The sequence below is a fragment of the Tursiops truncatus genome, chromosome X (assembly GCF_011762595.2).
Source record: "Tursiops truncatus isolate mTurTru1 chromosome X, mTurTru1.mat.Y, whole genome shotgun sequence".
Lineage (NCBI taxonomy): Eukaryota > Metazoa > Chordata > Mammalia > Artiodactyla > Delphinidae > Tursiops > Tursiops truncatus.
The window spans coordinates 101,761,981-101,777,763 of NC_047055.1; the positions used below are offsets into that span (position 1 = coordinate 101,761,981).

At 36.9% G+C, this 15,783-nt stretch overlaps 1 protein-coding gene across 1 annotated transcript in view; it reads left to right on the forward strand.

The window, feature by feature from the left end:
• Positions 1 to 15,783, forward strand: part of DMD (dystrophin) — a 736,567-nt gene that overhangs the window by 187,556 nt on the left and 533,228 nt on the right. The window contains exon 5 of the mRNA XM_033849482.2: positions 12,125 to 12,279. Within this exon, the coding sequence (XP_033705373.2) occupies positions 12,125 to 12,279 (155 nt within the window). The remainder of the gene's footprint in view (positions 1 to 12,124; positions 12,280 to 15,783) is intronic.

The following is a 15,783-nucleotide window of genomic DNA, read 5'->3' on the forward strand; positions in this document are numbered from 1 at the left end:
ACAAGGAAGCCTACTCTCACCACTTCTATTTAACATAGTATTGGCAGTCTTAGCCACAGCAATCAGACAAGAAAAAGAAATAAAAGGCATCGAAATTGAAATGAAAGAAGTAAAACTAACTATTTGCAGATAACATGATGCTTTATATAGAAAACCCTAAAGTCTCCACCCAAAAACTAGTAGAACTCAGAAATGAATTCAGCAAATTTGCAGGATACAAGAGTAATATACAGAAGTCTGTTGCTTTTCTATATACTAATAAATATTGGAAAGAGAAAGTTAAAAAAAAATCCTGTTTAAAATCACATCGAAAAAGAATAAAATACCTTGGAATAAACTTAACCAAAGACATGAAAGACCTATACTCTGATGAAGGAAATTGAAGATGATGCAAAGAAATGGAAAGATATTTCATGCTCTTGGATTGGAAGAATTAATATTGTTAAAATGGCCATAGTACCCAAAGGAATCTACAGATTTAATGCTACCCCTATCAAAATACCCATGACATTTTTCACAGAACTAGAACAAATAATCCTAAAATTCATATGAAACCATAAAAGACCCCAAATTGCCAAAGCAATCTTTAGAAAAAAGAAAAAAGTTGGAAGTATCACCTTCTCGGACTACAGTAATCAAAACAGCATGGTATTGGCACAAATAGACACGTGGATAAATGGAACATAGTAGAGAGCCCAGAGATAAACCCACACACCTATGGTTAATTAATCTATGCCAAAGGAGGCTGAAGTATACAAGGGAGAAAAGACAGTCTCTTCAACAAGTGGTGCTGGGAAAACTGGACAGCTACATGTAAAAGAATGAGATTAGAACATTTCCTCACACCATATACAAAAATAAACTCAAAATGGATTAAAGACCTAAATGTAAGACCTGAAACCATAAAACCCCTAGAGGAGAATATAGGCAGAACACTTTCTGACATAAATCATAGCAACATTATTTTTGGATCTCTTTCCTAAGGCAAAAGAAATAAAAGCGAAAATAAGCAAGTGGGACCTAATTAAACTTAAAGGCTCTTGCACAGCAAAGGAAACCGTCAACAAAATGAAAAGACAACCTACAGACTGGGAGAAAATATTTGCAAATGATGCTACTGACAAGGGATTAATCTCCAAAATATACAGACAGCTCATACAGCTTAGTATCAGAAAACCAACCCAATCAAAAAATGGGAAGAAGACTTGAGTAGACATTTTTCCAGAGAAAACGTTCTGATGGCCAATAGGCACATGAAAAGGCACATTTGCTAATTATTAGAGAAATGCAAATCAAAACAGCAGTGAGATAGCACCTCACACCTGTCAGAATGGCTATCATCAAAAGATCTACAAATAACCAGTGTTGACAAGGATGTGAAGAAAAAGGAAGCCCTTTGTACACTTTTGGTGGGTATATAAATTGGTGCAGCCACAATGGAAAACAGTATGAAGGTTCCTCAAAAAACTAAAAGTAGAACTACCATATGATCCAGCAATTCCACTCCTGTGTACATATCTGAAAAAAATGAAAACACTAATTTGAAAAGATACATGCACCCCAGTATTCATAGCAGTGCTAATTATAATTACCAAGATATGGAAGCAACCCAAATGCCCATCAACAGATGAATGTATAAAGAAGATGTGGTATACACACACACACACACACACACACACACACACACACACATACACATACATACATACATACATACATACATACATACATACATACAATGAAATATTAGTCATGAAAAAGAATGAAATTCTGCCATTTGTAGCAGTGTGGATGGACCTAGAGAATATTATACTGAGTGAAATAAGCCAGACAGAGAAAGACAGTGTGTATTACTTATATGTGGAATCTAAAATATATTACAAATGAATGTATATGCAAAACAGAAACAGACTCACAGACTGAATGTTTTCCCCTGAGATCAGGAACAAGATAAAGGTGACTGCTCTCACCACTTCTATTTACCACGGTACTGGCAGTTCAGGATGGGAAAATAGGCAAGAAAAAATAGATAAAAATCATCCAGATTGGAAAGGAAGAAGTAAAACTATATCTATTTGCAGATGACATAATCTTGTATATAGATGATCCTAAGGAATACACTAAAAATGTAATTCAGCAAATTTGCAGGATCCAAGATCAAAATGCAAAAATCAATTATTTTTCTATATACTAGCAATGAATAATCTGAACAATGAAATTCAGAAAATTTTTTCATTTATAATAGCAACAAAAAATAAAATAATTAGGCATAAGAGAAATGCAACACTTTTCCATTAACATCTACAATGCTGAAAGAATTTAAAGAAGATTTAAGTAAACGGAAAAGCATGCCATATTCCCAGATCAAAAAACTTAATATTGTTAAGATAGCAATATCCCCAAATTGATCTACAGACTCTATGCAATTCTTATCAAAATCCTCACTAGTTTTTCTGTAGAAATAGACAAGTAGATCCTAAAATTCATACTGAAATGGAAAGGACAAAGAATAGCCAAAGCAACCTTGAAAAAAGCACAAAGTTGGAGGACACACAGTTCCTAATTTCAAAACTTACTAGAAAGCTACAGTAATCAAGACAGTGTGGTACTGACATCAAGGTAAACATATAGATCAATGAAACAAAATGGAAAGTTCAGAACTAAATCCTTGCATTTATGGTCAATTGATTGTTGGCAAGAGTACCTAGACAATTCAAAGGGAAAAGAATATTTTTTCAAAAGTTCATGCTTGCATAACTAAATGTCCACATACAAAATAATGAAGTTTGACCCTACCTCACACCATACAAAAAAATTAATTCAAAAATGGATCTTAGAGCTAGATATAAGAACTAAAATATTAGAACTCTTATAAGACAACATAGGAGTAGAATGGGGCTTCCCTGGTGGCGCAGTGGTTGAGAGTCCGCCTGCCGATGCAGGGGAACACGGGTTCGTGCCCTGGTCCGGGAATATCCCACATGCCGCGGAGCGGCTGGGCCCATGAGCCATGGCCGCTGAGCCTGCGCGTCTGGAGCCTGTGCTCCGCAACGGGAGATGCCACAACAGTGAGAGGCCCGCGTACGGGGGGGGAGGAGAGCAGGAGTAGAATGAGTTAGGCAGTGTTTTCTTAGACATGACACCAAAAGCAAAGTGACAAGAGAAAAAATATATAACTTGGGCTTCATCAAAATTAAAAACTTTTGTGCTGCAAGCAATATCATAAAGCAAGTAAAAAGATAACCCACAGATTGGGAGAAAATATTTGCAAATCATATATCTGATAAGAGACTTGCATGCAGAATATGTAAAGAACTCATAACTCAATAAGAACAAGAAAAACTCAATTATAAATCAGCAAAGGATTTTAATAGACATTTCTTCAAAGAAGGTGTATAAGTGGCTAATGAGCACATGAAATGATGGTCAACATCAGTCATTATTAAGAAAATACAAATGAAAACCACAATGAGATACCACTTCATATGCACTAGGGTCATACTTGAGTAGGTATGTCAGTCAGGATAGGCTAAGTTATGCCACAGTAACAAACTATCCCCAAATCTAGAGACAACACAAAGTTTATGTTTTATTCACATTACATGTCCACTCTAGATTGACAAGGGCATTCTACTTGGCTTAGTTATTCAGGGAGTGCAGCTAATGGGAGCTGCAGCTTGATACATACTTCTCTAATCAGAGAGTCAGGAAACATAATGAATGATGCCACTGGCTCTTAAACCATCTCCCTGGAAGTGACGTGTAGCCAAAATCAGTTATGGTATCATCCCTAATTCAGTGGGGGTGCAGCTGTGTAATCCTCTGGTAAGAAAAAGGCTCCGAATGTCTGTGAACAATAATGTAGTCTACTGCAGTAGGTTCATGGGATTTGAAAATAGCCGAGAAAATGCGACTTTCTGGGGATCTGTCCTCTGGCTTTCTCTCTAGAATCATTTCCACCCAACCATGTCCACACCCTCTCAACCAGACTTCTCTTAGATGCCTGGGGTAGCTGGGTGATTTGTTAATTACAACACTGCTTAAGTCTTTTAATAAAGTCAGCAAATTAAAAAGAGAGCCCAGATAAAGAGAATGCTTTCCAAAATGTCATAATGAAATTAACGTAATGAAGCACTTGGAGGGCTCTCCTCCGTTCTTTTTGTATAAAACTTACTCCAAAGACGCTGGAAAAGAAAGGGGGCCTGAAAAGTAAAGAGGAGGGAAAATAAATTGTATGCCATTAGTTTAATTATAAAAATTCATTACATGAAGTCATGTAAGACAGAAAATAATGGAACTCTAATGGGTTGGCCGATAACACATTTACCAGCCTGCTCTCAGCTTGTAGTCATTGTTGAAAGGACAAAAAAGTAACAACTTTGGTATGTAGTCCTCAGAGCTATTGAAAAGATTAATCATTTCCAGTAAGCTGGAAAATGAGGGCCGTCTTCTCAAATAGTATCCCCTGTATAGTGTTACCTTCTGAAATAGAGTTGCTTGGTAATGTTAGAGGTTTAATAGATGAGTCTTGAAGTTTATGGTGAGAGGCTTTACTTTTGAAATAGATTCCTTACAGATATTTTAACATTTCTATTATATATCCATAAAGAGGTTTTCTAGGTCATTTTAATTCACACAAGCAAGAAAGAAATTGTATTTCTTTTTTCCAATAAATATGTATAGAACATTAATTTATACTTAGGAGTAAACTGTTTAGTGATTTTTTTTAATAAACCAAATATGTATTTTTTTTCTGCTGTCTTTGTTTAGCAATGTCTTACTTTATTATATACAGTAATTTTCCAATCATGCTATAATCATCAAGGAGACTATTTTATATTCTTCAAAATTCAATTATAATAAATCCAGCCATCCTCCTTAAATCCTTTTATGTGGAAGCATATCTTCTTTAAGTAGATTGAACCCTAAATATTGAAGCCAAGAAACCTGCATTTTTGTGATGCCTCTTTCACTGACAAGCTATGTCACCTTCAACAAGTCACTTAACCTTTCAGGGTTTTTGTATGGGCAATTATGGGACTGGGTAAGAGGAAAGGAGATAACGAAAGGTCAAAGTGGATATTTATGTAAGGATCATATATTTGAGGGCCTTGTAGTCCAAGGAAAGAGGTTTGGACTTTGTCTTGTAGATAACAGGGAGCCATTGAAAGGTTTTACAGAGGAATAATGTTATATTTCCATTTCAAAAAGATCCCTTGAGCAGCTATACGTGGATGGAAGGTCTAGAGTAGAGGGAAGGAGCCAATAAAAAGGTTATTGCAGAGTCCAAGTAAGAGTCGATGAGGGCTTAAGTTAAGGCAGTGGCAATGGAGGTAGAATATTTGGATATAAGGGAAAATTATGGTACAACTTCTATATGGATGTGCTCTCTGCCTCTTCTTCCAGTTGAGGATCCACTTGCACTGCAGAGGGAGAAGGTTGAGCGAGGGACAGAACCTTGGGGAACACCAACATTTAAGGGGCAGGCAGCAAAAGAAACACTTGAAGCTTAAGAGTATATAGAGGACACCCAAAGAGAGGGGACCAAGGAAAGATAGAGCCTCAAGAACAGAGCAGTCAATAGCACCAGTTGCTGCACACAAATCAAGTAAATGAGAACCTAAAACTTTCCACAGACAGTGACCATTGGTGACTGAATCAGTTAAGTATGTTCACAAAAATGCTGCATGACAAGCATCTTCAAAACGCCAGTGGCAAACAGTAATAAGCATTTCTTTCTTCGTGAGTTTGCAGCTCGTCTGGGGTGGCACTGCTTCACACTGCAGGTTGATTGGGGTAGCTCTCGTCCACACGTCACTCATCCTTCTCCAAGGATGAGCAGGCTAGCCCAGGACACGTTTGTCTCACGATAATGGCAGAAGTGCCAAAGGGCCAGCCCCACTGCAGAAGCATGTTTTAAGGCCTCTGCTTGTGTCACTTCTATTAACATCTCGCTAGAATTAGGCAAAACAAGTCATATGGCCAAGCTCATTGTCAAGGGCAGGGAAGTAAACTGCCCCTTGTAGCAGGAAACTCAAAGTTACATAGCAAAGGGCATGGATACAAGGTGGGGTAAAGAATTGAGGTCAATAATCCGATTTTCCAGAGTGACTTCTTTCAGAATAGTTTTAGTGAGGTGGTGATGGCAGAAGCCTGATTTTGATGAATTATAAAGTGGCAGGAACGTAATCAAGTTGAGGCAATGAGTGAGTATTTGCCTTCTGAGGAGCTTAACTGTGAAAGGAAAGAAAACGATGCAGGTTTTGTTGTTGTTTAAAGATAGGTGAGAGACTCATGTTTGAAAGTTGTAGAGAAAGACCTTGCAGAGAGGCAAGAGGTTGAAAAGACACAGAGAAGGGAGTACATGGAGGGGGCGGGGGAGGGGGAGGGCGAGGGAGTGTCCTTGAGCACAAGAGTCACCTCTTGCTCTGAGGCTGGAGAGAAGGATGCAAGATGTGAAATCTGATATTTCATGAAATTTATGCTTGATGTTAAATTGCCCCTGTGTAATTATAGGTAGGGTCATTTGCTGTGAGATTTCTTCCAGTTTGTATCATCAGGGTGCAGTTTAGAAACCACACAAAATGTTTCAAGTAGAGGGAATTTAAATACAGAGGACTGGTTCCATGGCTAATGAAGGAGCTGAGAAGTCCAACAGGAGATACGCAACTCAGAGTTTAGTGACATCGGGAAGCTGTTACCACTTCGAGCGTTGGAGAGACAACACGTGTCACCAAAGCCCAGAAGCCAGAGCCATCTGGTGCTAACTTGACCACTGTGTGGGCTGCACAGCAGTACTGAAATTACAGAGAGAGGGTCTGTCCAGTGGGAAATGGAGACACAAAGAAGATACTGCCCACATAGAGAGAGGGAGAGATATACTCTAGTTTCAGCCTTCCTCTGGCTCTCTCACTGGCCTAACCATCTAGAAGCCAGCTAGCAAGAAATCCTGGGATTTGCTGATCCCCTAAAGTGGTTAGTCCATCTGCAATACTGAGCAGAGTAGGAGAGGGGCAGAGAATGGGTCTAAGAGCTAATAAGCTCTTAGCTGTTAGCTCACAGAGCTAATTTTTTTAAATGAATCTCTTAGTTCATGTATGCAAACACAGTATCTAAGGCAAAAGTAGAAAACCCAGTATGTAGAACTTTTTATCTGTAAATATATTAGGATCCTGTTTTATAAATTTCCAAGTGTCAACGAGAAATTAATCAGTCGACCTAAGAAAGAAATGGAAATTTTTATTTGAGCCAAATTTGAAGATTATGACCTGGGAAGAGCATCTCAGAAAGCTCTGAGAACTGTTCCACTTGTCAGAAGTCAAGGCACAGTTATATAAGTTTTTTGAGACAGAGGGCTATACATCAAATGACGTATTATCGACCACTTATATAATCCAGATCTAAGCATAGTTGTGGTGGATCACATGACCCCTTCCAAGATCAAGAAGGAATGTTAAAAACAAAAAAGGAAGGAATGTTATCTTTTAAGGAGTTGTTTTGTTGATGCTGGGAGAATGCTGCTTGTTATGGTTGAGCAGGTATTCCTGCGGATGGTGGGGGGGGGGGGTAGGTTTGGTCGATGCATAACGCAGATACACAGTGTACAGTGCAGGCAGAGACATGGCCAAAGGGCAGAGAAGAATTTTTATATTTAAAGTTTTCTTGTCTTTTCATAAAATATGAATTGTATTTCACACAAGCAATTTGATTTTGATTTTGACCTCATAACAAAGGTGAGGCATAATAAGCAGCCTGAGTAATCCCATCCTATTTTACAGACAACAAAGCTGGAACTCAAAGGTTAATGACTTTAAGATCAAACTGCAAGACAATGGCCAATCAAGCCTTCCTGGGAAGATGCCTCTTCATTACTCTGCATTGCTTTTTATGATGCTCCTTTGAGTCAGGGCCATTAAATTTTTTTAAATCGAGTTCACCTGAAACAAACCTGAATTTCACTTGTAGGTGAATATCTCAAAACACATTTTATAAGAAAACTTAAACAATACTCAACTTTAAAATTTTAATTGTAGGTCTACATACTCACATTTATCTTCTAAATTAAAGGGAGACTTTTAGAGGTGCAGCGTTATAGACAATGTTTATAAAACAGTGGGTCCCTTCTTTCATTCAGTAGAGGCTCACCCTGTGGTGGCTGTAGTATGGTTCATTTAAGAATAGCAGCAGTAGAGGACTTCCCTGGTGGTCCGGTGGCTAAGGCTCCATGCTCCCAGTGCAGGGGGCCCAGGTTCGATTCCTGGTCTGGGAACTAGATCCCACATGCCACAACTAACTAAGACCCAGCGCAACCAAATAAATAAATAAATATTGTTTAAAAAATAGCAGCAGCAGTAGTAGTAGTAATCGTAGTAGTAGTGGTGGTGGTGGTGGTGGTGGTGGTGGTGGTGGTGGTAGTAGTAGTAGTAGTAATGATGGTGATTCTAACCAATACTTATTTAATGCTTTGGGTATGCCAGGCACCACTCTAAGTGTTTTCCCTGCATTTTATAAATTAATCCTCATAATAATCTTTCAAGGTAAATACTGTTAATATACCCATTTAATAAAGGGGGAAACTGAGGCATAGAGAGCATAATTAACTTTCCCATTTGTCACATAACTAGTAAGTGATCAAGTCAGGATTCAAACCCAGCAGGCTCATTCTGTTGCCCAGACTCTCCAATACTCTTTCTCTTCCTCCCTTGTTTTCCCTTGTATCGGGTCAATATTCCTAAAAAGAATTCTTACAAAGAAAAAAGAAAAGGCAAACACTGAAATTTAAAAATTTTAATACTGAAAATTCTTGAAATGAACTCAGGTTGTCCCATAGTCCATAATCATTTTTTCTGCCTTAAATACTGTGTATAACTACCAAGCACATATTGTAGCAGCATCATATGAGGTTTGAATATGAAATATTTCTTTCCTCGTTAGGGACACAATCTCTTGGGGATTGAGCATTTTATATTCTTCATAAAAAACACATACACACATATATATATACACCCACAAAATCATCTTTTTTTTATAGGCTAGTGCTCACAATATTTTAAATTTCTTCACACACCATGATCACTACACAATTCCCTGTAGAGTATACAGTTGTAAATGGAATTCAGAACTAAAAAGAGTGTGTGTGAATTCTATTGTATTTTTGAATTTAAAATTCTTCTGTGGTCTGGAGTTGTCCCAGTAGTAAATTTCACAGTAGTAGGCAAAGCTGGTCAAGGTCAACGTTCCTGCTGTGAATGACACTTGGTTAAAGCCCAAGGTGGTCAACATATTATTACCTTAGGAGGAAGGGAAACCAGTCTGTTCTGGTGAATGTCTTTAAGAAGGGAGAAAGGGATGCTGCGGTTGAGAACCTTTGAGTTCAGATAAGGGCCTTAGCCCTGTCAATGTTAGTCAAGGTCAGTGGGATTTTTTTCTTTTTAATCCTACATCACAGCAAAATCTGAGCTGTATGCAGTGAAGGATAGCATTCAGCCAAGATTTCCTTAGGTATAAAAATTTAAATTTCAGTGTGAATACAAATTTGAAGAAAAATATATGGCTTGCGTATTTTTGCCTTTCAAGCATTAAAGTATACCAAAAAACTCTGGTTTGAAGTCAAGCCTTACTCCTTTACTACCTTTTTACTATGAAGTGTCTAATTAAACTTTAACCTGCTATGTCCTTCAAGATTTTGGAAAATCCTAGCATACTTTTCAGCTTCTACTTTTAGGTATTTTTTATGATCTATAGATTAGAACCAAAGAGTGTATCCTCTTATATCTAGACTTTTCAAGTAACAACCCATGAGTGAGGGTTGACTTCCAAGATCATTTGTCTTTTCTTAGATAAAATAAATGATTTTAATTATATTTATTAAAATTTTAATTAACAGTTTATATTGCTAAATCTATACATATATGCTCTGATGTTGGTTCATAATAGGTATTTCTTTAGCAGTTGCATTTTTCTTAAAAAGGAATTGCCTAACTAAAAGGTAACTAAGTTATTGGTGTCAGTTTTGTAGAGTCTTATGCTGCCAATTAGAGATTTATTAGATGATAGATAATAAGCTCGTCTTTTAAAATGCAAATACCATCTTCTGGATAATAAGGAGCAATTGGTCTTTCATATCTTAGTATACATTACTTTTTAACACTATAGGTTAAAAGTGGCTTCAGTGAAGAGGGAAAGGGAAGAAGATATAATTTTGTACTGTAGGAAATTTCTAGAAAGGGAAAGACTTTGGTGTGTGTGTTTCACCTCAGGAGGGCTTTTGGACAGTGTGAGGATATAAAAAGTGGAAAATAGGAACTGCAGGGCTTGATAAAAGGTGTATATAAGAAAAGGCAGGAATTCCACAAGGTTAAATTGTAATTGCTTTATAGTACAGCGAGTATACTGTGTGCCTTTAAAAATTGTCTCTCTTTTTATTTTTATAGCAAAAGTTAGTGATACTGGCTTTAGCTGCTTCCTACTAGCTCTGTTATCTGGGTCTATTTGCTATATGCAATAAATGCAATTATTTCGTTTGATTCTAGAATAGGATGTTCTAATTAACTGAGAAATGCCAGATTATGTACTGATTATAGATTTTCAGGGAACAGGAGTGTACTCATGTATACTGAAACTATGTTGAAAAGTACGAGTGTTTGATTTTTATTACCATAAATCATATTAACATAAAAGAACAAATACTAAAACAAAAATGAGTACTCTTTTCAGAAACATCAATTAGTTTCAATTTTCTCTTTTACCCTTCCAATTTATGTCAATGTACTCTTACAGATTTAAGAAATACAGTGAAGGTAGAAATTGTGTTCTTTTCTTTTTTTTGTGATTTCTGTGCACATTTACTGCATATTAGACCATTGGGTTGATGTATTGCCTTATTTTAATGTCCTCTCATTAAACATTGAAATTGTTTCTCATTTTTTTACTATCTTATTAATGAAGATCTTTATTCCTATAATGTACGTCCTTTCTTTTAAATATTTTACTGGGAGAAGATACTAAAATTAGATTACTGGGTCAATGGGAATAAGCGTTTGTATGTCACTTGATATATATTGCCAAATTGTCCTAATAGATGCTGCTCCCATCAGTAGTATATGAATGCGCTGGTTTGGCTACAGTCTATCCAGCTTTGGATTTTATTTTTTTAAACTTAATTGGTGTCAAATTGTAATACTCTTATTTTTTCATGTTTTGAAAGTTGATTTTTTTCCTTTTCTTTAAAAACTTTTTATTCTTTCTCTTGTTTGAATTGCTTGTTACTATTCCTTTGTCCATTTAACCCACTATATTGGATTTGATATAACTATCTTTGTAATTTAATAATACCGTAATGCTTGGAAACCTCTTCCATGCACTTGAAGCAATGTTTAATAGAAACTTGGGGTTAATATACATCCAGATAAACCTATCATTGGTTTATTTCTTTCTTGATATATGATATTTCAAGTGATGCAATACATGGTTTGATAATACTCAATTGTTAAAGATAAAAAAAGAAGAAAACATACGTCATTTGGTTTAGCAAAATTCTTATATTTAAAATTTTATTCTGATTTTAAAGTAGGATATTTTTTAAGTATTATGAATAAACTGATCCTTTAAATAAGTTCATAACTAGAATAACAGCACTGTTTTTTTTTTTTGATGCCTAATATTTTCCGTATGCAGCTTTAGTTGAATGCCAGTAGATGGCACTAATTACATAAACAATTCAACAAGTTAATGACGAGGAAAAGAACTAACGTGATATATTTTTCTGTTCAAATTTTGGTATATGTCACATACTCAACAATTATTTGAGAGCTTATTTTTATAGTTTGTTCTCTCCCATGATAAAAACAATTAAGCCAAGTTTGTTTCCAATTAATTGCTACTAAATTGAGATACCTGATACTGATTATTGCTCAAGAAGCTGGATTTGAAAAGTTTTGTCATGAAAAGTGGGTTAGCTTATACTATCATGTTTGAGTGAACTACACACGGTAGGTTAAAAGCAACCGTGTAGACATGCTCTGACCCGAGGATTCAGAAGCTGTTTATGAAGCATTTTAAGAAAGTGCAACTAGAGATTTCAGAGAAAACTGACATTCGTTCTCTTTCCCATGTGTATCTATAGCAGTTGGCCAAAGACCTCCGCCAGTGGCAGATAAATGTCGATGTGGCAAATGACTTGGCACTGAAACTTCTTCGGGATTATTCTGCAGATGATACCAGAAAAGTACACATGATAACAGAGAACATCAATGCCTCTTGGGCAAGCATTCATAAAAGGTATGAACTATATTATTTCTAAAACTGTTTGCTGATTCTAATGATAGGGTAGTGACACTGGGTGGATAATGCAGATTTGTTTTCCCATCCTGCTAAACCAGGGCTTTGGGAGGATCCAAGATGACAAATGCCAACCAAACTCACAGTCTTGCCTAAGTCCACTTATTTTAAAGATGAGGGACCCGAAGTTGCCCACAGTCAGAAAGGTAGTGACATAACTAGGCAATTAGACAAAAACAAAAGATTGATTTGTAGCTAAAAGGGCCATTTATTAGTCTGCTTTGAGAACTCTATCCAAAGAAATATTGTTCTATTCCGTCATGCCACAAACTGCCCCATCTTTAGTCTGACAGGGAAGTCACTTTGGGCTTCATGATGGAGTTATAGCTGTCTCTGGTGCCGTCATCGTATCTCCCTCCACACACCCAGAGGGAAAATTTGTGTAGTGTAACATGACTCATAACTTCATTTCCCATTATATATCTACGGAAATCAACAGCTCTTAGAGACACCATCTCCTCGAACTAAGTCCTGACTCCTTATTTTTCACTCTTAACCCCTTGTGCTGTTCTTTCATTAGCATTTATCCTAATTATAAACAAAATTATAAACAAATACATGAATTATGTAACTAATTGTTTAATGTTTGTCCTTCACATTAGTCTAACCTCCCTGAGGACAGAGGCTATCTTTCTTATTTGACACATCCTGAACCAGGTGATATAGTAGGGAGCTGGTAAATATTTGTGTTTTTTTAATTGAAATGTAGCTGATGTACAATATTATGTTAGTTTCAGGTATACTGCATAGTTATTTGACATTTGCACTTATTATGAAATGATCACTATAATAAGTCTAGTAACCATCTGTCCCCATACAAAGTTATTACAATGTTATTGACCGTATTCCTCATGCTGTATATTACATCCCCATTGCTTGTTTATTTTATAACTGGAGATTTGTACCTCTCAATCCCCTTCACCTATTTCTCCCTTTTACCCCCTCCTTCCATCTGGCAACCACCCATTTGTTCTCTGTCTATATGAGTCTGTTTCCATTTTGTTTTGTTTGTTTTGGTTTTTTAGATTCCACATATAAGTGACATCATACAGTATCTGTCCTTCTCTGTCTGACTTACTTCACTTAGCATAATGCCCTCAAGTTCCATCCATGTTGTTTCAAATGGCAAAATTTTCTTCTTTTTTATGACTAACATTCCGGTGTATACATATACCACATCTTCTTTATCCATTCATCTATCGATGGACGCTTAGGTTGCTTCCATATCTTGGCTATTGTAAATAATGCTGCAGGGTAAATATTTGTTGAATGATGACTCGACATAATTTATAGTTACCTTGTTCATGCTATGGTAAGTCAAGGATTATTGGGTACTCATTTTTAGCTCTGTCAGAAAACAGAGGCAAAAATAGCACCTGTATGGTGGTAAGGAAGATCCCAGTGAAAGGTAGATGAGTTCCAGAAGATAACATGACTTACTGAAGTCAGGTAGGTGGCCTTTATTAAGAAAAAAAGGCCACCATTAAAGAAAACAAAAACAGGTTTTGAACTAAGCAGAAACTCTTAGGAGTAAGGAACTATTAATACACGGCAATTGAGAGATCAAGTTAATCTTGAAACTGAGTTAAAGACTGAAGAGTATAAACTCCTGTGAAAGTGGATTTGAGCCGGTCATCCTGGGGGAATAGAGCAGCTCTAGCCCTAAATTCCAGACAGTGGGTGTTCAGATGGCCATGGAAGAGAGGACTCAACCTGAAGTTGGGGAGTTATATTTGGGGCCCTATCAATAGAACCCCGGTTGAATAGGGAACTGATAAAAAAAAAATTCTCCAAGTTACTGCCTCCTCTTATTGGCAAGGTTTGTACTTTCTGCTCCAAATACAGATCTGCTGTTTGTTCAGTTAAATGAGGGCAGATTAGGCTCAGGGAGACTTATTCATATGTAATCGATTGGTATCAGAGAGTCAGTAGTTAAGATCTCACTGGGAAATACCTGCTTCTCAAAGAGAGGCCTCTATGGGTACGCAAATTAAGATCAGAGATTAATTTGGTGAGTTTAGGAAATGTAAGCCAAGAAGGAGACATTTTACAAAACTGGGGCTTCAAGAGAGCTCTATCCCTTCTATGCCACTCTTTCATGCTCCTTGAGTCTCCAAACAGCCCTCTCATTTCTTCTGATCATTTTCGTTAGGTCTTTGGATTCCTCAGAGAAGGGGCTTCCAGTTTATATTTTTTGACTTGGTCCCTAAAAAGCTACCACCTAAGGAAGGTATATAGTTATTTCTCCAATGGGTAAAGTAAAATAGAAAGTTAAAAGCCAAATTACATTTTTTGCTAGCCCATAGAGAACCTGTGATTTGCCAAGCTAATTCGATTCATGCCTCTAAAGTTCTTCCCTGTTTCTTTCTCACATATACTCTATGAAAATTCATCCACTTGTGTAGTTTCAGTCTGCTGATGACTCTCCATTTATACCATTTGCAGCTGAGCGTGATCGTTGAATTTCAGACCTGCATATCCTATTGATTTCTTTTCATTTTAATGTCCCTCGGGAACTTCAATTTTAATAGGCCCAAAGCTGAACTCATCTTTGTCCTCTTACAACCTCTTTCTCCAAATGCAACCTACTTCTCTTCCTATGATCCCTCTCCAATGAACATTACCACAACCCATTCAGTTGTCCAAATTGGAAACTCATGCTTGACTCTTCCTTCTGTTGAATACAATCCCAGTGGCCAAGCTATCACAAAGCTATTTACTACCTAAATAGCTTTCAAATCCAGTTATTTCCCTTCCTCCCTACTCTTCAACTATCATGTCTTGCTTAAATGACTACATCTTCCTGCTTCTTACCCATTCTCTACATAGAACGCAGGATGATTTTTCTAAATACAGTATATTCATATGGTTCCCCCTCCCCCCCACCCAGTTTTAAAGGCTTTGGTGGCTTATCCGTTATTATTTGAAGACAGTCCACACTCCTTTCAATGACTTCAAGATCTTGCACGTTATGGCCTTTCCTTAAAACTCCAGCCTAAGTTTCTGCTCTCCCTCAATCTCCCCTCCCCATAATTAAGTAACAGTGAGCTATTTTCATTTCCTCATAGCTATGTTCTGTCTTCTCTATTATGTGCTGACGTGATAGATGTATTATTCCTTCCTTTTTGCATGGTTAAGTTCTATTCATGATCCAGGTCTCAGTGTAAATGCCATTTCCTCCAGGAAGCCTTCTCTGATTACCAACCCCAAAGCCTACACCCTGTTATAGTGCTTATCTCACTACACTGTATGTAAGTGTCTGTTGGTCTTTGTCTCTTATGAGAATGTTTGCTCTGTATACACATTGGGGTATACACATTGGCTGCTTGTTCACCATATGACTTAGCACTTAGCTTGGCACATAGTATCTACCCCCAAAACATGTTTAATAGGTAAATGAACAAACAAAAAACAACTAACTACAAGTGTTCTGGAGTGCCAGTA